The 24,966-nt window shown below is 40.6% G+C and overlaps 1 protein-coding gene across 1 annotated transcript; it reads left to right on the top strand.

Annotated features, from left to right (window-relative positions):
• The first annotated feature begins 673 nt into the window (after positions 1–673).
• On the top strand, positions 674–23,660 carry ppfia4 (PTPRF interacting protein alpha 4). Its single transcript, XM_088005970.1, has 16 exons — positions 674–736; positions 14,667–14,768; positions 14,910–15,074; positions 15,766–15,840; positions 16,233–16,304; positions 17,074–17,295; positions 18,272–18,406; positions 18,813–18,947; positions 19,153–19,236; positions 19,977–20,108; positions 20,961–21,023; positions 21,627–21,718; positions 21,800–21,929; positions 22,420–22,616; positions 23,063–23,291; positions 23,535–23,660. The coding sequence occupies exons 1-16, from the start codon at positions 674–676 to the stop codon at positions 23,658–23,660; spliced, it is 2,022 nt and encodes a 673-aa protein (XP_087862096.1).
• The last annotated feature ends 1,306 nt before the right edge of the window (positions 23,661–24,966 follow it).

Raw genomic sequence — 24,966 nt, 5'->3', positions numbered from 1 at the left:
CACCTGGAAGAATAGACTGTAGCTAAGTGCAGGCACTACGTAATTTTACCAAGAGAGGCAGGACAAGCCAGCTATGATTTATAAATAGAAGGAATCAGCATGCACAATGTCACACTAGAGGAAAGAGAGTCTGTTGAATTTGTGTTGAGTAAGCAGTGATGGTGTTTTTTTTGTTTTTTTTTAGGAGGAAATAGAGCATTTAATTTTATGCTAATCCAAAGTATTAGACCTAAGTGTGACTTTAAAAACTAGCGCTGAAGTGTGCCTCAGTACTTTCTGTGAAAGAGAAACAGAGCAGCTGGTAAGGACTCCAGAAATTCACCTGACCCTTCACTCTTCCTTCCTTCCTTCTTTCCTTCCTTCCTTCCTCTTAGTTTGTCTTTATTCAACATGCTTTGCTGTTTTCTCTATTCCCCGGGTTTCCACTCCCTTCCCCTTTGTTTTTACACAGCTATCACATGGGAGGCAGGAGGGATCCTGTCTCCCATCTGAGGCTGAGTCTGTAGGAAGCTGAGTAGCAGGGTATCATCCTGGTGAAGGGCAGCGCAACTCTGGACCAGTATTTTTCCTCCATCCCTCTTTTCCCCCTCGACTCCTCATTCAATCCCATGCATGCATCAGCCTCTTTTCATGGAGTTCACGTTTCGGGAATGCGATATGTGTAGCTTCCACCATGAACCGAACAGTGAGGAACTACCTTCAGAACTGGACTAACTTTAACACCTACATGTACCAGGTAGGGCGACTGAGCTCTCAGCAAGTATTCGGACATTAACGGTGAGGAATCGCCCACGGCTCAGGCAGCTCTCTGCGCGAGCTCCGCGTGTCCTTGGCAGAGTATTGATTTCGGCGCTGATGACTCTTTTCTAGGACTGACATATGGCCTTCTCTGCACCTCTTCCTCCTTCCTTCTCGTCTTTCCTTTCCCCCACTTTGGCTCAGTCGAGCCGGAACGCGTGATTACACATTGCAGTGATGGAATTTGCATATCTGTTTAGAACGAGGCCGTTTGATATCATTGTTTCTCTGTTTTCATATCTCATTGTTGAAGAAAATACCAGAGATAACCGTCTGTCATGCATTGATGAGAATGCTCATCCTTTCTTTGGCTGCTTTGCATGCTTGACTAAACATATCTTTTATTACTTCACGTGCGAGAAACAGACTCCACTGATGCACAGAAGCTTCTTTGTGCTTCTCCTTTCATCCAACAGAGGAAGTTTTCCCCTCTCATCCCACCATTTTTTTTTCTTCTCCTCTGTACACGGTTCTAGTTTTGTTCGGCTTTGATGAAACAAGTTAAAACACATAAATGGATTCTACTCTTTGCCTGCAGGGCTGCAGTGGATAAAAAAAGTTTGAGGAATATTGGGGAGAGATTTAACACCCACTATGCGTGCTCACCAAACAGAAGATTGAAGTGTGAGATGTGCCCTCTTATATTGCTGCATAATAATCAATATGGAGGTTCTCAAATAACTTTTTCTGTGCATGATTTGGCAAAACCGGATACTGAGTCGTTGCTGTTGTTTTATCTGCTTTAGAGTCGTTCTTGCTTTAAATGTAGGACAAAAATATATTTTGAGATATTTAAGCTGAGCGTACAAAGTGCACACATTTCTCATCAGTTGCAAAGACGAGTTCTAAAAAGGCCAAAATGCACAAGTTGAAGTTTTACCAACGTGTTCCAGTTTGATGATTTCTATCCTCAGATTATTTAGATTTTTCTTTGAGAAATATACTTGCACTATTATTAAAATGTGTACTTTTGCAACAAATATTATGCAATATTTTTGATTATTTATTGTGCACAAATGTATTTATGCAAGTCACCATCCTCTATGCATATTGCCGAACTGGTGAAGATATTTTGAAGAAGTTAATAATAATATTGTTAAATCTAAGCTTACAAATAAGTTGATCTATTATTGCATAATTCCACATTAAGCAGAAGTTTCAATGCTATAATAACTCAGTAAAGTGAATATGACTAAAGGTTTTTGTGATTTATTTATTTAATTTTAAAGTGGATCAGAGTGTCTGAACATGCAGGAAGATCTATGGTGTTGTGGGCTGTTTTCTCCTCTAAAGGCCCTGGGAATCTTGTTAAAGTGCATGGGATCACAAACTCTTTGAAATGCAAGACTTTAAATGAAAATCTGATTTAAAAAAAACATGGGTCATTATTGGATATTTTAACAAGATAACAATCCAAAACTTATGACCAAACCAGAATGGTCAAAATCCCTCTCTCCCAATAGCCTGAAAAAAAAAACAGTCATTTGTTCTATGCCTTGCTATGTGCAGAGGGTCTTGACCCTTGACTATTGTGAAATGATTGCTTGGAGTCGTGAACTTTGTTAAAGTTTGAAATAATTGGGTGAGGTTTTACCCAATCACTAACATTTGGTTGTGATCTACAACATGTAATATACCAACTTGAAGCTAGGTTATGCTGACTAGAAACTGTGTGGGCCATCCCCCACTGCGAAGCTGGAAGTGCAAAGCTGAAGGAGATGTTTGTGAGTGAGAGCAACGGCAGTAAGATGTCTTAAACATTTTTCTTGCTCCGACTTTAATTGCTCAACATTTGGAAGTGTGTCCAATACAAAACTAGATTGCAATTCTAAAGCAGTGCAAAAATAAAAAATATGTCATGGTTCACAACTCTTTTTTTCTGTTTGCCGATTGACCCAGTTTAAATTCAACCTGGGAAATTCAGTTCAGTGTGAGAAATCCCAGACAGAGCACTGAAGGGAGATGAGAATCAACTGGAATTGCGTGGGAAGGGAATGGCCAAGCTAGCTTGTTAAGATCCAGATCGCCTGGGCATAAAGGACAGTGATACCCCATCTGACTGGTCAAATACAAAATATATTATTGCATAGCATGAATACACTGCACACGATGTAATAACCTACGAAATGTTGCCTCCAAGTAGAGTATCGGGATTGGGATTTTGAATGTACCAATAATGCGGAGGTGACTGGGATTCAGCATATTGTGCAACTGTGGTTATCATTAAATCTCCTTTAATGCATCAATTCTCACAGGAAATGTATTTGTTACTTTCCAAGTAGAAAATGTGTTGAATTTTTTGTGTAAAGTTGTAGAAAAACTTTTTTTTTTCTTCTGTCGTCTTCATCACTCTAAAGATTCAGAGGGAGCTTGGATCTTTCAGGTGCTGCAGTCAGGTCCCACTCTCACCCGAAAGAAAAAAATAAAAAGCATCTCTTAGCAGCCTGGTATGTGTTTTAGCGTGCTCCCCCACACGGATGTGGAACTGAGCACATCCCTCCACTCAGACGTTCATGCAAAGTTTGTCGGGCTCTCAAACACTCCTGCTAATGAGCCGTTGCCATGACATTCACAGCAGTGTGAGGCTGTGGTGTCATGGCAACAGATTACTCACTGCCTACTTTAGGGGCCATCGCCCAGGCAAAAAAGCGCTATGGCGGTGTGTGTCACAGTTCCTGCGCGCGTTGATTAAGGTTTGTCAGAGCAAGGTCGAGTCCACCTCCCTGCTGTTCGCCACATCAGGTGTCTCTGCAGTGGTGAGGAGTTACAGAGATGCGATATCTGAAGCTCCACAGGGATGCAGCTTCGTCTTTGGCAGTCCTTGCTAAGCCGATGGGAAGAACTCAAGAGCTAATGCAGTTTGGTTATTATGTGGAATCTTGTTTTGCATTGCAATAATCTTTGAAAAGGCTCGTGTCTCTGTGTCCTGAGGGGCTGCACAGCCCATTTATATAATGGTTTTGGTTGAAGAGAACATTTAAAATTTATAGTGATCCTTCGGTGAGTTGAGCATTAAACTTTATTGTTGGAGTACAAATAGAAAACAGCTGAAAAGACTTAATGATTTTGCTGGGAACAATAATTTTTGTCTAACTCTGAAAGATTTGTTGATTTTTTTTGGGGGGGACTTCAATCCAAGGCTACCATGTCAAACAAATCTAAGCAATTAAATATTAATTTTTCTTTCTGATTTCTGCCGTATTATTTGTGTGCTAGCTGTTAGTGCTGAATCTAGTATCATTTTCAAGTTAGAACAACAAGCTTAAGTGGATTTTATTGGAGTCTTATGTGATAGACCAAAACATAGCACATCACTGTGAACTGGAAAGACAAAGATGCATAGTTTTCAATCTGACAAAAGCTGAGCCTTACTCAAGTTTGCATCCAACAAATGAGTCATTACTTTACTGAGCGACTGAGATCTTGGCACATTCTTTGCTTTAAAATAATTAACGCTCTGTCAGATCAGACGGAAAATATCTGCACACGTACATTTTCCAAATTGCAGATTTTCATTTGAATTTACATCTGGGCTTTGACTGGGCCACTGAAACTCTGCAAAGTGATCTAGCTTAAACCGTTCCATCCTAGCACCGGCTGTATGTTTAGTGTCCAGCTGGAAGAGAAAAGTGTTTGCATGGAACCGTTCGTACACGAGGCAATTCAAAGTGGTTTACAGAACACAAAGGAGCAGAGATAAAACTTAAAACACCAAATACATCAGGAACACGAGATAAGCATTTAAAGAATGACATATCACATAAAAAGAAATAAATGCTAAACTTAAGTTGATATAGAGCTGAGACATAAATGATGAAGCCATATTTGCCCCTTTTTGGGGGGCTATAGCTGCAGTAAACAGTAATGTATTTTTAGCTCTGATGTGAAGGAGCCAGCTGTTTCTGCATGTCTCGGGTTTTCAGAGGAATAAAAACTAAACATTGACATTAAGCCTCTGCCTGACTCTCGGTGCTTTTGCTGCCTCAAACTTTTCTTCAAGGAGAATCTCTGTACTTAGCTCTATCCGTCATCCAGCTCCCACGGCCTTCTTTGTTTGTGGAACAAAGGCCTCCCCACAAGATAATGCAGCCACCACCATGTCTCATGAGACAGTGTTTTCAGGATGTGGTACAGCATGCAGAAACAATTGTGTGTGTTTCCCCACACTGCTTGAAGACAACCTGCAGCGGGGTGTGCTGGGCATGCCAGGAGCGTGGATCCTTTTTTAAGGCACCATTTACTTCAGCTGTAAGCGTAATCCAATTAGCATACATGATGATGTCACATCACCAAAGCAAGGCTGGCAAATCATCTGACGTGTGAATGAACTGGTTTAGTCTCCTTCCTTTCAAGCTTAGTCACATATTTTGTTCTTTTAATTTTTTTTTTTTTTTTCCTCACCGCCTGATGCTCATCGAGCCGCCACTCATCCTCACTGTTCTGAAACATCAGCGGACATCCCATTGGGTTTTCTCACAAAATATCCACACATATCGTAATTCTCTATCGTCACCGCTCCCCACTTGCTCCGTTGGGAACCGCTTTAGTTAATGAGTCCAACAAGTTGCAGAGAAGATGCGTGCAAGCCGAATACCGCTCCGGTTCGGAAAAGAGACCGGTTGTCAAAGTAACAGAAGGAATCTGAGAGAGATTCGTTGAGAAGAAGAGCAGTGTGTTCAAAATGGAGCAGAATTATGAAAAATATGGACGTGGTGCAAAGCAGGTGAAGAGAACCGATTATTCACGATGTTTGTATTGTTGTACTTATTAGCTTAATGGCCTTAGCAAAGGCACTCATAGGCTTATAAATCATTTCATGTGCACACTTGCTTAAGTACAACTCGATTTATCTGTGTTAATGTAAATCAACAGTGAATTTAGTGGATGGTGACTAACAGCATATGCACAAATATTCTCTAGTCCATTTTTCTCGTAGCGCCTCCACAGCCTCCCTCCCCGTTCTCACTGGTTTATTATAAAGTATAATTACTTGTCACTCAATAAATCTTGTTTTCTTTACTTACAGCCCATTCCACATTATCCCACCCCCACCAAAGAAGTGGGATTTTTCAATTTACGTGAGCATTGTGCATGCTGAGTATGAGGGATTGCTGCTAAGTTAATGACTCCGGGCAGCTGTTGCCAGATGCTTATTCAGGAGGAGGGATTCCTGCAAAATCAGTGACTTCATGGAATCAGCGGGATTTCCTTAGACGACAATTCTTTCATCATCATAATACTCTGATCTCGACCGCATCGTTTTATAATTAGGATCACATTAGGATGTATTGTGATGATCCTTGAGATGACATTAGTCCATATAAATAAACTGAATTGAACTGAATGTGATGCAAATTTGACCTGTTTGTTGTGTAAAATGCCTGAGATAACATTTGTTGTGAACTTATAAAGCAAAAAAGGTCACAGTTCTTCGTCTTGTAGCTGTAATAGAGACACATTTTTGGCTAAGGGATTAGTTAGGATTGGATTTTACTTTAGGAACAATCTTCCTAATGGAAATTACAAATATTTCTGAATGTCTTCTTTAATAAAAGAACCATTCAAAGACAAATAGCAATTAAAAGGCAAGCCCTTTTAATTGTTCATATTATTTGTCATCAGAGGATGAGCAAAATGAGAGATGATCTGAGATACAGGAAGCGCAAATAGAGAGATCCCATGCCTAAATCCTGTTTTTAAATATCTTTGAGATTGTCTGTATGCATGGAAACTAAACACTGAATCTTAATATTTACAGCCTTTTTTTTGTTTGTTTTGTATCTGACTGCTACAGTGTCTTTCTCTCTCTCTCCTCGTGCTCAGTCACACACACTCACACACACAGAGAGCATTTTGTTTCATCCGTTAATCCCAACCTGCTTAAGGAAGAGAAAAAAAAAAAGCGAAATCCCTTCACAAAGTCTGGGCTCAGCGGTGTTTGCTATCTTACACTGGGGGTAGCGGCATTCCTCTATATGCCACAGACGCCCCTTTTCCCGTGCTCTGTACGGTTTTACTCTCTGACAGATGTCGAGGTTGTTGTCAGTGAGCCCCGTCAGTATTTGACTACTGAGAAGCCGTCCTGGGATTTTTGTTTGGTTCGGGGTGCTCGGCGTGTCAAAGGGAGAAAAACACAGGGGCTGTATCCGCTGTCAGATGAAAAGTGTTGGACAGGCCCTCATGAGAAAACAAACCATTTTTTTTTTGGGATTCTTTTTCTGTTTTTTTTTTTTTTATGCCATTTTGTTATATTTGTTTATTGTTCCTCGATTTCAGAAAAATGCAGTTTTGGTTTTTGTTTGTCCCCCCTTTTTAAGTAGAGATACAGTGGGTTTTCAAAAGGCAGTGTAATATGGGGATGAAGAGATGAGCTAAAGGTCTCAGACTGTTTGTTGAGCCATCTTTTTTTTTCTTTTTGTCTTTTTTTGCCATGATTGAAAGAGACAGTGACTTAAAACATCTGTTGGTGGATTTGGTCTGAGCTCCTGCCTATTGGTCCACCCAGTGGAATAAAGGAACGTTAAATGTGCAAACTGACCCATTTTTCCCCTCTCTATAGTCACTTTTTCTCTTAGCGCTTTCCTTTTCTGCTCCATGTTGTTGCTTTTCACTGAAGTGTAGCAGACAGGTTCGGTAACCTTGCAGGCAAGATTGCTTTATATACGCTTTGTGTTCATTTGTGGGTTTATTTTATTTCTATCTTATTCAAATTCTGCTCTTTGTGTTATTATTCCAAAAGCTCATCTTAGTTAGTGTGCATCGGTGTATACCGCTGTTCTCTTTGATGTTTTTTTGTTTTCTTTTGGGGGGGGGGGGAGGAGGTTCTGTGTGTGGTTCTGCATGTAAACAGTCCAGACCAGACAACATGGCTACTTCAAAAGCATCAAGCAAATTAGAGCACACACACATCATCATCCTCGTTCAGATAACAGTTGTAATTGTTGGTAGTTTTTTATTCCTTGTTTTAAAACTGCACCTATCGGCGTGGGAGCATTTGAACACCCAAAGGTTTTCGAAGGATATCTATAGAAACTCTGTCAAACAGTTATTCCAGCTTTTCTAACTAAAAGTCTCATATCAATTATTATTATTATTATTATTTTCTGAATGCAAATGATATGTTGTGTTCCACGTTCATAAATAGTTACGCTGGCATAGGTATTGTCTTGTGCAGGAATAGTTTTTTTTTTTGGCATTCTTCAGCAATACAAAATGACAGCACATTTCAGGCTTTTCCTACTAATGAGTGATCCAATTTGATATCATCCTATGATTATCTATTAGGATTTCACACCAACCTCCACAATGCTTTGTTTTTCTGTATGTTTTGTCCTTGTTTGTTGGGGAAAGTCCTCATCCACACTCCCCCTTCTTTTGCTGCAATTTCTGGGAGAGACTAAACGCTCACAGTGCCAGCTTTCTTTCAGCTTGAGCCAGTGTCGAGATTTATCATGAGAATGGAAAATGGAGAGTGCAGTGTCGTCGCACCAGGGAGGTCCCAGATTTAATGTGGTGTGGGTGTGTAGGAATGTGTTTGTGTGTGTGTGTGTGCGCGTGTGTGTGTGTACCGGAGTACTCTGAGTGAAGCAAAGAGAGAAATGATGGAGATCTGGGTACCAGCTTGGACTGATGCCAACCTCACAGGAAAATCCAGCAAAGAGCCAAGAGACATTCAGACATCACAAGCGCATAGTAAGATTCACACACAGAGATAGGGTTCATTTAATAAGCAGCCACCGGATCGGTGCGCTCAGACCGAAAACATATAACTGCTAAATGACATTAGATGATGTGAAGCTTCTCAAGTCCTGGAAATCCAATCGATAACTCAACGAGTCAACAGAGATCTTTATAAAATAAAATAAAATAAATAAAAATGTCTGACATGACCATCGACTTCTTGGATAACATCTCTTAGATTGACCACATGGGTGTCATACTATTTGCCTGCAAGTGTCAAAGACATCGTGTACAGATAAACCTTAAACCATAAATTCTCTGCAAAAGACCTCTGGGTTGCTGCTATTTAGACGTTCACATATAAAATAAGAGTTAAAACTCCTGTCCAGTCCCGCTCCATTAAAGTTTACAAACTGTGAAAAGCAAACACGCAGCAAAAAATGCTCGGCCCATACAGGTCCATCTCAAACTATGAGAGGTAATGGAGCAAATTTTAATAACTCCACAGGAGCGTTAAATGTCCATCAGAGTCAGAAATATGGGGTTGTTTCTATCAATCAATCAAATTTTATTTGTATAGCACATTTCAGCAGCAAGGCATTTCAAAGTGCTTTACATAATTTTAAACAGTGAGAAAGAAAAAGAAAGTAATAAAAAGATAAAAAGAAAAGTTAAAATCACAGCCTAACAGGACAAGGCCTCCAGCCTTGCAGCACCAGGCTCCGTCCGCCTGTTTCGCGAAAATTTTGCGCTAGGACTTTCGCTGTCCTACGCGGATTTTGTGCATTAATTGGTTACCTGTTAGTCTAGAATTTACAGGGTTAAACAGTGAGAAAGAAAAAGAAAGTAATAAAAAGATAATAAAATCACAGCCTAACAGGACAAGGCCTCCAGCCTTGCAGCACCAGGCTCCGTCCGCCTGTTTCGCAAAAATTTTGCGCTAGGACTTTCGCTGTCCTACGCGGATTTTGTGCATTAATTGGTTACCTGTTAGTCTAGAATTTACAGGGTTTTATATACGCGCAATGACTCCCAGTCACTCGCAAATAAATAGAAGGCATCAATTGCCATAAGCAACTGTAAACAGGTGGGTTTTAAGTTGAGATTTAAAGGCACCCAGTGTTTCAGCTGTTTTACAGTTTTCTGGAAGTTTGTTCCAAATCCGTGGTGCATAGAAACTGAATGCTGCTTCTCCTCGTTTGGTTCTGGTTCTGGGGATGCAGAGCAGACCAGAACCAGAAGATCTGAGGGGTCTAGATGGTTGGTACAGCAATAACAGATCTTTAATGTATTGTGGTGCTAAACCGTTCAGTGATTTATAAACTAACAACAGTATTTTAAAGTCTATTCTTTGAGCTACAGGGAGCCAGTGTAGGGACTTTAGAACTGGTGTTATGTGCTCTATCTTCCTGGTTCTAGTGAGAACGCGAGCAGCAGCGTTCTGGATCAGCTGCAGCTGTTTGATTGATTTATTAGTCAGACCTGTGAAGATGCTGTTGCAGTAATCAATACGGCTAAAGATAAACGCATGGATGAGTTTCTCTAGATCCTGCTGAGACATTAGTCCTCTAATCCTGGAGATGTTCTTCAGGTGATAGAAGGCCGACTTTGTGACTGTCTTTATGTGGCTCTGAAGGTTCAAGTCAGAGTCCATCACTACTCCCAGGTTTCGGGCCTGATCCCTGGTTTTCAGTTGTAATAACTGAAGCTGAGCATTGATTCTAGTTCGTTCCTCTTTAGGCCCAAAGATAATAACTTCAGTTTTGTTTCTGTTCAGCTGGAGAAAGTTTTGGCCCATCCACACATTTATCTGATCTAAGCATCTGTTCAGTGATTGGATGGGTTCAGAGTCACCAGGTGACATCGTGATGTAGAGCTGTGTATCATCCGCATAGTTATGGTAGCTAATCCTATTTCCTGCTATAACCTGAGCCAGCGGGAGCATATAAATATTGAAAAGAAGGGGTCCTAGGATTGAGCCTTGGGGTACCCCACATGTGACCTTTGACCTCTCTGATGAGAAGTTTCCAATTGAAACAAAGAAATTCCTGTTCTTTATGTAAGATTCAAACCAGTGGAGCACTGGACCAGAGAGTCCGACCCAACTCTCCAGTCGATTCAGTAAAATGTCATGGTCAACAGTGTCGAAAGCTGCACTGAGGTCCAACAGAACCAGCACTGTGGTTCTCCCACAGTCTGTGTTTATATGGATGTCATTGAACACTTTTACAAGGGCCGTCTCCGTGCTGTGGTGAGCACGAAAACCAGACTGGAAGGAGTCAAAGCGATTCATTATTGTTAAGAAGTTATTTAATTGTTTAAAAACTGCTTTTTCAATAACTTTGCTGATGAATGGGAGGTTGGAGATCGGCCTGTAATTCTGCAGTAGTGATTTGTCTAGATTGTTCTTTTTTATCAGTGGTTTGATAACTGCTGTTTTCAAAGTCTGGGGGAAAACACCTGAAGACAACGATGTGTTTACTATATGGAGCAGATCATTAGCAACGACAGGCAGGACTTTCTTAAAGAAATGTGTGGGTAGGACATCCAGACAGCAGGAACTGGAGCTTAATTGACTTATAATTTCTTCTAGGGTTTTATAATGAAGTAGTTGAAATTGGGTCATTTTTACTGCCTTTGTTTTGTTTGGGCACAGCATTGGTACTGGCTTTGGAGTGGATGTGCAGATTAATCCTCTGATCTTTTGAATTTTCTCTGAAAAGAAACTGGAAAACTTGTTGCAGGCGGCATTAGATTGAAGTTCAGGTGGTAACATCACAGGAGGATTTGTGAGCCTGTCAACAGTAGCAAATAAAGCTCGGGCGTTGTTAGTGTTTTTGTTTATGACATCTGCAAAGAAAGCCTCTCTTGCAAGTTTTAGTGTTGTGTGATAGTTACGTAGTCTTTCCTTGTAGATGTCATAATAAACGTGTAGTTGAGTTTTACGCCATTTCCGTTCGGCCCTACGGCAGAGTTGTCTTGCAGACAGAACTGTTTGTGCATTTCTCCATGGAGATTTCTTCCTACCAGACACAACCTTCACTTTAATGGGTGCAATGTAATCAATGATATCTGAAAGTTTGCACTGAAAATCATCTACCAACTTATCTACGTTATTATAGTTTAAGGGCGAGGAAGCAGAGTAGATTTGATTAAATGTTTCTGCTGTGTTTTCTGTGAAAGTACGTTTTGTGATAGTAGCTGTTTGTCCAAGTGGGTTAATGGATAAAGAACATTCAAAGATAACAGCAAAGTGGTCCGACAGGGCGACATCAGTTACAGAGACATTGGAAATATTCACACCCTTACTGATAACCAGGTCCAGTGTGTGTCCATGAGTGTGTGTTGCTTGTTTGACATGTTGTGTTAAACCAAAACTCTCTAATATATCAAATAGCTTTTTTGCCCCTCGGTCTTGGGGGTTGTCAACATGAATGTTGAAATCACCGACAATTATCAAACAATCGTAGTCAATGCATATGAGAGATAGAAGTTCATTGAAGTCCATAAAGAAATTTTCCACATATGTTGGAGTTTTGTATAAGGTTAGTATCAAAGTTCTTTTGTGGCCTTTTACCTCAATTCCAAGATACTCAAAAGACATAAAATGACCCAGAGAGATTTTGCCACAGTTCATGGTATTTGTAAATATTGAAGCCACGCCTCCTCCTTTTTTATGTTTTCTATTCTCACCTAAAAAATTGTATGTAGGAGGCGCTGATTCAATTAGTATGATTGCTTCATTATTGTCATTCAGCCATGTTTCTGTCAGAAATAAAACATCAATATTATGCTCAGTGATGAAATCATTAATTAATAGAGCTTTAGCACAAAGAGATCTGGTGTTTAAAAGAGCCAGTTTAAGTGACTTGGAGGCTGAAAGTTCTTCAGTCTGAGGTTCCTGTATGCAGGGGATCAGTTTGAGGTTTGAATTAAGACCGCTGCTTTTTGTATTTCTGTTTTTTCTAACTTTTCTTCTAGTGATCCGGACAGGTAATGTCCTGCTATGAAATGTCGGGGGGCCAGACACATTCTGGTGGAAGACTGTTGTAAAAATAATATCTGGACCCCGGTCTCAGACCTCAGAAACGCAGATGCTAGATGCTTTGAGGGAGATGGTGCTATCTCAGTTTGTGTGAGTACGATGAAACTAAAAGAAATAAAACTCCATATCCAGGTAGTGAGCTATGCAAGATGTACTTTTGCTCAAAGAAAACATAAAACTGCAACGAGTCACTTAATTCCACTAAGACGTTTCTCTTATCATTACTGCATAACTGCATCATCTCTGTTGCCACAATGCACTGTTAATATGTGTTTCACTTATTTCAGTTCGATAATACTTAACCCAAAAGGGAGATTAGATGTTGTGATATCTCTGGCTTGTATCAAAAGGTGAGAGAACTGTGCCCTGCAGCACCGTTCTCCTCATAAATCGAGGTCTGTTTCTCTGGAGAACAGGACATGGAACTTGTCCCTGAATTGAACCTTTTGCTTGGATATCCTCAGTTTGTTGGCTCTATCCACACTACTGCCTATCTGACTGTCCTCATTCTTGGAAGTCTCCATTGTCTTTATTTCTGAACTCACGTATTTTACATCGTTCTGCTAGAGTTTGCTTCCCAACCTTTCCCACTAGGTGTTCCAGCTTTTTTTCCCCATTTCTTTGCATTAGTTTTTTTGCAGACACTTCAATCATTTTTGCCTCTCTTCATAAAGTCTCCTTTTGTCCTGATGAGTTTAAATAGTCTGTCAAACATTCGTAGTACATTGATGTCATTTCTGTGAGTGGTCAGAGGTTACTGCTGAACAATGAGTTTATGCATGGAACAGTCTGCTTTACAATCTACCTTGCCAGGACCAAGATGTGCATAGTATCTGTACACATAAGTGACATATGCACTAAGGAAGTCTAATTTCCTGAAGCAGTTGACAAGCTGTTGAAATGTTAGAAGTGAGAGGTGTACTTAAATCTCCAGGTATTGTCACAAAAAAATGCCCCAGCAGTGCCTTCCTGGGAATATAAAACTGCAGCGATTTCTAGCGGGTGTAATTAATGGAAGTGCTGTGTAAAATTTTGCTGCAATACCCCACTGAAAACATAATTTTATCTTATGATGAGCCACGCAGAGGCGCTTTCACTTGGCTAGTTTCAGCAAGCCAAGTGCTTGGAGTGACTTCAGCTGACAGAAGTTTAGCCTGCTGCTTAATGCAGATAGCGATTATTTGACAAGTCACGACACCCTTAGATTATGCATGAAACATTAAACTTTTGTCTCCAAAAATTCAGGGATTCCCTCTGTATGAAAAAATAAGAAAGGAAAAAAAAAAGAAAAAAGTTGATGCAATATCTCACAAAATGGTATACTTGTCAGCTAAAACACACACATAGAGTATACAAACCATGTGTACGTCCAAAATGAAACACACACTTCAAAAGATGCTAAAGGACTTAATGTTCCACAAAAATTCTCCTCATTTAGAGCCGTGCAGTGCACTTTTTTTTTTTTTAATACACCCACTCATGTGACAGCAACTTGAAGCATATTCCAAGGACTAAAAGTGCTTCAAATCTTCTGGAAAGTACAAAACTAAATGTGAAAAAAAAAAAGAAATTCAATAAGCCCAAAGAATTTTTTTAGTTCAATGATGAAAAGCCCTGGTAGCTTTTCAGATAACCAGCTAAGTTTGAGGTTTTGGAATAAGTAAAATAAAATGTCTTCAATGTGTAATCTAAAAGTCAAAACCCTAGCCTTTGCTGGTCCTAACTCTATGCCCAAGTCAATATTTCCAACGTGTGCATGGTGAAAGCCATGATGGATGATTTCTAAATTGATACACCAATGGATACTTTAATACTTTAGGACACCAGACACTGCTGTACCGCATTTTAAAAATGAATCCCTTTTAATTTTCTTTCATTATTTTTTTGGCAAAGGCTCAGAAAACATTTCTAGCACCAAATCTTTCCCATAAGAACCCTGCAGAAAGAACAAACTAAGCTGTCCAAGATTTATATCTAGCCAATTGTCAATTACTCATAAATTATTCCTCACCCTGATAGTATACTACTCCTTCTGGACTGTGTTCCCACATGTGACTCAGTTTGTCCAAAGCAGTGCCCACTGTGTCGACCAGGGGATGTGGTATTAACCTCAGTGTGGGTGTTCTGTCTGTTTGCTGTGTAGGAGTTTGCCACTCTGACGAAGGAGCTGAACATATGCCGGGAGCAGCTGCTGGAGAAAGAAGAGGAAATATCCGAACTCAAAGCTGAAAGGAACAACACCAGGGTATGTGTACGTCTGTCCACAAGCGAGTGTGTGGGCGAAGTGGGTGGCTACGCTCGAGAAAAAAGGAAGAAATCCAAAGAAAAAAAAAAAAAAAGTCCAAGTTTAAAATGAATTGTTTCGTGTATGCGTGTGGCGCTGTAGCTGCTGCTGGAGCACCTGGAGTGTCTGGTGTCTCGTCATGAACGCAGCCTCAGGATGACGGTGGTGAAGAGACAGGCGCCGCCGCCATCTGGAGTCTCCAGTGAGGTGGAGGTCCTGAAAGCTCTGAAGTCGCTGTTTGAACACCACAAGGCCCTTGATGAAAAGGTGGGCCCTATGACTTCGGTCAGCCGGCGCACACTAGCTGATTACTTAATTAAATAATATTCAGCGTCATGGATACCGTGTTATGATGCCTAACTTTTTCTCAAACAGTACAGCTGTCGCCTGCCACCGATTAATTCTAACTCTGGAGGTTTTCTGGCTTTTTATTTGGTTAATTAACCTTATTATTGCTCACTGTCACAGTAAAACATATCCATGTACACGAGGAAACCATCACTGAAAGACTTTTAAAGAACAAAATTGAGGAAGTCACAAGATTGCATTTAGATCAGTGTTAGCACATTTACAGCGCCGGACAAAAGTGGATTGAACTTTTTCTCTTGTTGGCAAAAATTCTCAATTGGACTCTGATTATAAATGTATGCTTTAACATAAAGCACTTCTTTGTACGCTGTATGGTTAGCCTCAATGTCCGGTTGATCCTCCACACTACTCTTAAGTATTTTGCAGCCTTTTCTCCCCTGGTAGTCTCCTGTATTCATCTCCATTTACCTTACTATGCTTCCACATAAAATTCAAATCAAACAAATTGAAGTGTGCTGATTGTAATTGAAAAAAAAAAAAAAAACATGGAAAAGTTCACGGAGTATAAATAGTTTTACACACCATAGGACCAACAACTGAAGTCATTTGAATCGTGACCCATATTCTGTGTAATTTTGGTGTCTGTCAGGTACGAGAGAGGCTTCGGGTGGCTCTAGAGAGAGTGGCGACCCTGGAGGGGCAACTAGCGTCCACCACCCAGGAGGTAAAATAACCTGACGAGATTTAAAATCGTCCATTTTGTGTGATATGGTGTTTAGGATCCAGACCCTTCCACGATAGCTAATGATTTGCGTTATGGCTCGGTTAGAAACCATCACACATCGAGAGGTGGAGTAAATATTCAGCTCAGACTCAGTTATAATCTTATCCTAGCAGGCAGATAATTTGAGAACTAAAGTCAGATCTTGTTATGATGAACTGATAACAAGATGAGCCTTACTTTTTCCACAGTGTAATTCATATTTGTAGGTGTGTAAAGTACTATTTTACTGTTACGCAACCCTGAGCTGCACTGAGTTTTGTTCTGAATTTTCTGGGAAGTAAAATAAGATAAAGTTGTGGTTTCTTTGCTTTTCCGTTTCATCTCCTTTGCAGCTGAACACGGCAAGGCAGAGGAAGGATGGAGATTCAGTGGAGCGGACGGACGGATCCAAGCCTACATGGAAGGTCTTTTGGGCTGTTTTTCTGCACTTTGCTGTCCCTCAGCCTTGTTCTTTGCTTCCCATGAACATTGAACATCAAAATTTAATGCAGCTTTTTGACTGTGTTTAACGTGTAAGAGTAAAATTATTTTACCCTGTCACCTGTCTATTTATGCATTTTTTTTGTGCTAAGGTTGTTGTGCTTTATCTCATAGCTACACTTTTGCTTACATAATATCATAGGACATTATAGGGCCCCATGTTGGTTCCTCTTTTATGCAACCACAGGAACTCAGCTTAAATAATCTTAAAAGTCTTATTTTGATCATTACAAAGAACATACATCTGCAGAGATCACCAGGTGTGTTTTATTACAAAGTTTTACTTGGCCTAAATGCATTTTCCCCACTGTTAATGTGAATGTTTATGTATTTGTGAAAGGTATTCATCAGAAAGCGAAATGGTAGCATTTGGAAACAGAGGAGGGGGGTCCTAGAAAAGCTTCGCTCCTACTCGCTGTATTTTCTGTCAGAATGTGTCCCTGAAGGTTTGTTTAATTAAGATCACGGAAATAACAGCACTCTCAGCTACGGAGAAAGGAGAAACAACATCTAAGCAACAACACGAGAGCCTAACCTCACATAATTTACCTCTAAAACGCAAACATCTTGGTACTTTTCTTTTTTTTTTATGTAGGTCACTCAAAAATCATCTCTACAACTCAGCGCTTTGATGTTGCTCACGTAAACAGGTGCAGACAGGTGGTTCATACCTGTTAGTGTTCCTCTTTGCAGAGACTCCCCAACGGCTCTATAGACGCCCACGACGACGGCAGTCGGGTGTCTGAGCTTCAGGAGCTGCTGGATCGGACCAATAAGGAGCTGGCTCAGAGTCGCGAGCACGCCGCCACTCTGAACGGCCGCATGGTGGAGCTGGAGGCGGAGCTGGCCAACGCACGACGAGAACTGAGCCGCAGTGAGGAGCTGTCCATCAAACAACAGCGGGAGCAGAGAGAGGTGAGGTTGAATGGCGTTAGAGTTGGGAGGCATATGGATTCAGACACCTGGATGAAGACGTGCGAAAAGCGTTGAAAAACGGTGGTACCGTAATCTACAACTTGTAGAAAAACCTTGAATTATAGGGTCACAAACGTCCCATGTTAAGAAATTTTTATTTTCAACAAATTACCATCAGAGGGCTAAGATGGCTACTTAAGAAGGTGGATTTTGATGTTTTTAAGCAATTTTCTTTTTACATTTGTCCATGAAAGAGACAGTGGAAAAATATATATTTTTTCTAGTTTACTGGCAGTGTTTACCAGATTTTTTTATTTAAAATCTCTTCTGACATCTCAAAAAATTAATATTGCCACGCAGTCCAAGAAGGTTTCTAGGGCCTTTGAGGAAGAATCAACATCATAGATCCTCCACACCATGAACATGAGATGCTTTTAAATACATCAGTATGTTTTTTTCCACACTGGATTATTTGTTGCATAAACCTTAGTCTCATCTGACCAAAGCACACAGTTCAGTCAAAATCACAGTTATCAGTTCTCCTTCTTTGCACAGATATTCTCTTTTTTTACACATGTAATGCAAAATGTTTCTTTTTCAATAGAATAATGCCAGAGACAGTTTAATCAGTTTTCTAAAAAAAAAAAAATGTCAAGGTTTTGCCTTCGGAGAACGAATCAGCAACAATCAAAACCTGGCAAACAAACAAGAAGTCTTGTATTTTTCTTTTTTTCAACTCCTTTACTGTTAGTCTAATGGCAATGAATAGTTGGGCATTTTTGGCATAATCTTAGACTTAATAATAATAATCAATTTTATTATTATTAATTAATAATCTTAGACTTAAAGGTAATCTGGAATTAAAAACTAAAAGTCCGTCTCACTTACTAACAGCTATTAAATATGGCATAAGTACATTATCTATGTTATACGACTCTTCTCTGTTTACATTCCTCTGTTATTTTTCCTCGTGAAGAGAGAGGATTTGGAGGAAAGAATCACAACATTAGAGAAACGCTACCTGGCTGCCCAGCGAGAGACAACCCACATCCACGACCTCAATGACAAACTGGAGAACGAACTGGCCACCAAAGATTCCCTTCACAGACAGGTAACACCCCTGCTAATTCACTAGGAATCGTGCAGAGATAAGGCTTTGACTGATGAAGCCTTTTCAGGGCGTCAGTGTATAAAACATGACTTGTTTCACGTTACAACCACAAACTTCAATGTTTTTTTTTCTGGGATTTTATGTTGCCAAAGCAAACTATTTATCAGTTTGGAAACTGATTAAATAGTTTTCAAATTTCTTGACAATTAAAAATCTGAACAGTGTGTCTCAGCCTTTGTCCGCTCTGATATTGATAAGTCAAATTCAGTGCAACCTTCTCCCAAGCAAAAGTAATATCTATAAAATCCAGTGCAAAATTTGAACTTGAGCTGTTTAAAGCAGCGTCTTATTAATGCGCCTCTTTTTATCATTATTATTATTTTTTGAACGTGTTTGCGGGTGTTAGAGTGAAGAGAAGGTACGCCAGCTGCAGGAGATGCTGGAGATGGCAGAGCAGCGGTTGGCTCAGACCATGAGGAAGGCCGAGACTCTGCCAGAGGTTGAAGCTGAGCTGGCACAGAGAGTGGCGGCACTAACCAAGGCAACACACCCACACACACACACACACACACACACACACACACACACACACACACACACACACACACACACACACACACACAAATCTCACAAGTTTGAACCGGAGAAGGATGAAGCCATCAGAGGCATCAACAGCGATAGCACATAAGCTTGCAAAAACAGCCCTTTCTGAAGCTTACAGTATATGTACATGTCTCCCCCTGCAGGCCGAGGAGCGTCATGGCAACGTGGAGGAGCGGCTTCGACAGCTGGAGTCACAACTGGAGGAGAAAAACCAAGAGCTTGCGAGAGTACGTGTGTCCGTTTGTGTGTGCGCATCAGGCTTGAGTGTGTGCGCGTGTGTGTGTGTGCATCACCCCTGCAGGGTTATTCTGACCTCTAGTAATAATAATGCCTATATGATTTGGCTGATGCTCCATGTTTTGGCTGTGTGCTCGCTCATGCATAAATGTACACACACACACACAGACGCAGACACACGCTCAAGAGGAGCTTGTCATTTTCCTCAGTGCATTGTGGCATGAATTCAAACCAAATTGTACAAATCTCTCTGCCCTCCCCCTCACTCTCTCCGCTTTAAGACTGATTGGATACTATCTTTAGACTGAATAATTCACGCACAGCTAATTTCCCTCTCCCTCACTCGCTCTCTGCGATCTCATGACTATATTTAGTAGAAAGACCTCTCTGAGCGTGCAGATGTGTGTTTACGTGTCTGTGATAAATGCTCTTCTTTAATGGATTTACGCCAGAACACATATTAAGCACAGTGCTTCCCATTTAATAGATGCTGTTTAACCCTTTTTCATCGTCAAGTTAATGATGGTAATTAAATCATCCTGGCTGGCCAAGAAGACCTATATCTGGCAGCTGGTGATCTAGAGCTAAATTCACACTTTATCCCTTAATCCACGTAGAAATGCTTAATTAGCTGAATAAATACGCCCACATGGAATCTGTATCAAAGAGAAAAATGTGACAAAGTTGCTCCTTTTTTTTCCCCCTCGGCTCTCCCCGCCTTGCTCGTTAGGCTCGTCAAAGGGAGAAAATGAACGAGGAGCACAACAAGCGTTTGTCCGACACCGTGGACCGTCTGCTCACGGAGTCCAACGAACGGCTGCAGCTCCACCTGAAGGAGCGCATGGCCGCCCTGGAGGACAAGGCACGGCATCGTCACACCTTCATCCAACCAGCAGCTTTTTCCATTTTATTTTAGCTCATACATTAAATGAAGCTACAGAGCACACACAAGTGCACTTTAATAAATTAGAGTATCATCAAAACAGTTCACCTCAGTAATTGAATTGAAATCAATTTTATTCGTGTTACAAAACGAAATTCATAATGAAAATCCGAAACTTAGTTTCTAGTCAAATTTAAATATTACAACAGATCAGTACAAAATTAATTAATGTATTCATTTTCATGTGGTCGTTTTATATTTTGGTTTTTAATTTCGCAATTATGTGCGATAACTTGGCAGTTATCCTCCAGACAGTCTTTTGCATGTTTTCATTGTTAATGAGGGTAAATCAGTTGTCTGTTCACAGTTTGATGTTTTCAACCATAACACTGGAAAGTTGAGTGGAAGGACAAACAGCAATTAAAAAGTATAACAAACAAGTTACCCATGAGAGCCTCCATTGCCCCAATACCGTAAAGTCTACAGATACACTTCTTTGGAAGCCCTTTATGTCTGTATAAATGTATATATATATATATATATATATATATATATATATTTTATTGGCCTAATGCTATATATTACGTTAATTTCTGATAATCAGCATTTTGGGTGTTTTATTAGCTGTAAGCTAATCATCAACGTTAACAGAAATGAACAACTGAAAATGTACTGTATGTCACTCTGAATGTGATCTGCGTATATAATACACAAGTTTGACATTTTGGATTTCTTACATTATTTTTTTTTTCTTTTTGTCTATTAAGATGCGCCTGCATTATGACAGTTTTAAAAATATTTTTAATGGATTATCTCATCGTTTTTTTCAAGAACGCGCTCATTCAGGACCTGGAGAACTGCCAGAAACAGCTTGAAGAGTTTCACCACACCAGGGTCAGTAAGCCAGCAACAAATCAATAAGACTAGAACTGCTTCTTGTCTTACAACTTAGGTGTGTGTGCTGAAAAAGGAATAAGTTATTTTACCCGATATTTCACCTATATCTAGAATTGCTGTGCAATAATAGTTGCTATTAATACCTTGTTGAATTCAGAGTTTTAAAAAAGAAAATTATAGCATTTATTGTTTTAGTTGATTACTGTTTTTGAGAAAATGATGGAAAATGTACGTGCCACTTTGTTTTAATTTATCAATTAAAATCCAAATGAAATACATAAAGTTTTAAGATTATAACTTGGCAAAACATGCAGAAGCTTAATGGGCATGAATACCTTTGCAAGGTACTCTAATAAACAAAAATATTCTTGCTTACAATTTTGCCTGATATTTCATCTCGAACTTTTGAACGTTTTTCTTTTTCTTACTAAGTTTTGGCTTTTCTTATGGATTACTGTAACAGATAGCGTACACTTGCTTCCTGGCCTTGTCCAGCTCACACATCTTAGCATGCAGTTTTTTATTTATTTATTTTCAATAAACTAAGAGCTTTCAGAGCAGTGGCTTTATTACTTTTCAAGAACGGCCTTTCTACTTCAGGAACGGCTAATCGGCGAGATTGACAAGCTGAGAAACGAGATTGACCACCTGAAACGCCGCAGTGGAGCGTTTGGAGATGGGACTCACCCTCGGTAACCTCGGTCTTTTCTTTCCTCTTTTATCCCCGCCTCCCTCTGCATCTTTAAATCGGTTTCTCATGTAAATGATCTCAGTTCTCACTTGGGAAGCTCCAGCGACCTCCGCTTCTCTGTGGTGGAGGGTCAGGACGGCCACTACAGCACAACTGTGATCAGGCGGGCGCAGAAGGGCCGGCTGTCGGCTCTGCGAGACGATCCGAACAAGGTGACGATTGTGTTCTGAATAGGAGGCAGCAACCGGCAGTTCCCATGCACGCATACTAATTAGGACCCAACAGACAGGATCACACGTTAGCAACCCTTCTAACCACATGCAGCTTTTTTGCCAGTGATTAATTTGGGTTCATGTCTGCTTTGCCAGTAAGTGTCTGCGCTTGGCTTTGTTGTGATCATACCTAACTTCTCATTTTCTACTAACTTCTCTGTATCCCTGTCTCTCTCTCTCTCTCTCTCTCTCACCTGCTGCTGGACATGATGTGTGATGTAAGTTTCTTGTTCATCCATCTCTTCTCGTAACCGGCTCGACAGCTCCACAAAAGTCAGATTTCACTTTTGGATGTGTGTGCTTGTACTCTAATTTGAGTCCACGTGATTCATTCTTGAGGCTGTTTTTCTCGCAGTTTATTAACAGAATTTTTTTTTTTTTTTTTTTTTTTTGCTCTGTCCACGCTTATCTTCACACACGCATGTGTCAGGTGTGTGCCATGTTTGAGCAGGATTACCCGTCCCTGCGCGGGAGCGTCAGCCACCTCCTGGGCAGCGACATCGAGGCAGAGTCGGACATGGACGACGACGTGAGCTCGACGTTGCTCTCGCCAAGCGGCCAATCAGATGCTCAGACTCTTGCTCTCATGCTGCAGGAGCAGCTTGACGCCATCAACGAGGAGATAAGGTGGGATATCTCAGGCACAACATGTGACATGGTGGCCACGGGGGAACATATTACTGCCCATAAAGTACGTTAAAATTTGTGATTGCAATGTAAGAGTTAAGAAGTTTAAGTTAAGCCACTGTAATAATTACCAGGTAAGTGTTATGCTATAATCTTCGCATTTAAATGCAAATCTTTTGCATCAGAGGAGAAACTTATAATTATTATAAACTTATAATAACTTATAATAATTAAAAATGAATGTGAAAATATCTATAAATTGAAGTGGCGTGGAGCCCCGTGTACAGTTGCCATGGTTTCCTGACATGGAAGGCCGGAGCTTTGGCTTTGCACACGCTTGCCCTTTTTCTAAGCACCTTGAAAAACTGCTGCATTACATTACTGCCGATGTTAGAGGTAATCGGTCCACATGGTCAGTGATGTCACATCCTGTGTCGCGTGCCCAGGATGATCCAGGTAGAGAGAGAATCGGCCGAGCTGCGCTCTGAGGAGATTGAGTCCCGCGTGAACAGCGGCAGCATGGACGGCCTCAACGTGACCCTCCGACCCCGAGCCCTGCCCACCTCTGCCACCGCCCAGTCCCTGGCGTCGTCCTCCTCTCCGCCCACCAGCGGCCACTCCACGCCAAAGCATCACGGACGCAACACCAGTCACCATCTAGGAATCATGACTCTGGTCAGAGGGAACCGCAGTTATGAAAACACACTCAGAGTGATCAGCATTTGCATAAATGTTCTCTATTGACAATGTAGTTTGTTTGTTTGTTTGTTTTTTTTTAACTTTTTTTATAATAGCCAAGTGACTTGAGGAAACACAGAAGAAAAGTGGCGGTAAGTTTGCAAATACAGCTTAAGTAAAGTAGTCTGAGTGTCTTTCATAAGTGAGCTGAGTTGGGAGGGTTTTTTGTGACTCTGTCAGTCTCCTGTGGAAGTGGACAAAGCTACCATCAAGTGTGAAACATCACCTCCCTCCTCGCCTCGAAGTTTACGGCTGGAAACCAACTTCGCTCAGTTCACAGGCAGCCTGGAGGATGGGCGAGGGTAAACACACACACACACACACACACACACACACCCACACACACACACACACACACACGCACACACACCAGCAGCTCACGACTCCAATACCACCCATCAATCATTTAAGAACAACTCTAACAGCTGGAGAAAAAAAAGTTTTTATGTACCAATAAGAATAGAAGGGGTGGACTTTGAACACACAGCTTAAATACAATATAATCTTATTTCTTTCAGTAATTATATTTTAAGACGTGAAACTCACATAACATGCATTCATTACGCACTCAGTGATATATCTTAAGGTGTTCAGTAATGTTCATTTTGAGGATTTCGGCTAACGGTTAATGAAAACCCCAAATTTTGAAAAGTAGCTAAGTATTCTGTACATTATATGCGCATTTCGTTTGCGTAAAACAGCGTGGAGGCGATCAGCCGGCGGCTCTGCTGGAGCTCAGGTTACTTCAATATAGCATTTTTGGGTCGGCTCTTCATCTTCCTTTTGACAACACCCTGAAGCTTCTCTGTGCTGCTTGACGTTTGTGCACCATGATACCATGGTCACTAAGGCACGGATCGGTAGTGCGGGCACCTGCCAAGTCCTTCTGGAAAATGAAATCAGCATTTCCATTAAACCTGACGGCAGAGGGAAGTATGGAGTCCTGCAGGATAACCTGGCATTGACTTTGGGATTAACCAAACCCAATGGACCTACACCAGCAGGTGACATGGTTCCTTGAATTATCACTAGCTGTGAAAACTTCCCATGGAGCGTCATGCAGCTTGCATCCCGTGACTCTCCACTGTGGCTCCAAACTTGACTATGTTATTTCCAAATTAAAATATTATATGTTCTTTCACTCTAACAGAATACAGTGGAAAGTTTAGCATCAGTCAAATCTTTCTTGTCACGTTGTATCTGGTTCTCGAGTGGCTTAAATGCAAGTTAGCTAAAGGCCATGCGCGTTTTGAGTGCATCTTTATGTGGCAGTTTTTGAAGCACTCTGTTATCTCTTTGTGAATATCCCAAATTTGCTCCACAAGGTTTTTAATTATTTTAAAAACACAAAGACAGTTCTTGCCTTAACAAATGATTGACATTGTATCCCACTCGGAACATGAACATCTCAAATATGTCATTTAAAGATAAATTAAATTATTCATGTTATGAGTCCATCAAAACTTCTGATCAGAACTATATTTTGGGTATGTACCTTTTATCAAAGTAGGCATCATCTTACTTTTTGCGGGATTTGTTCTGAAAATGAATGCAAATACTCATCTTTTGCTAGACACAAACTCAAACATAAGCTTAAGCAATAATTTAATGT

This window comes from Poecilia mexicana, unplaced genomic scaffold (assembly GCF_051168715.1).
Source record: "Poecilia mexicana isolate PSO_F unplaced genomic scaffold, ASM5116871v1 scaffold_5, whole genome shotgun sequence".
NCBI classification, from domain to species: Eukaryota; Metazoa; Chordata; class Actinopteri; order Cyprinodontiformes; family Poeciliidae; genus Poecilia; species Poecilia mexicana.
The sequence above is the reverse complement of the archived record's forward strand: the minus strand, read 5'-3'. Positions and strand labels throughout refer to the sequence as shown.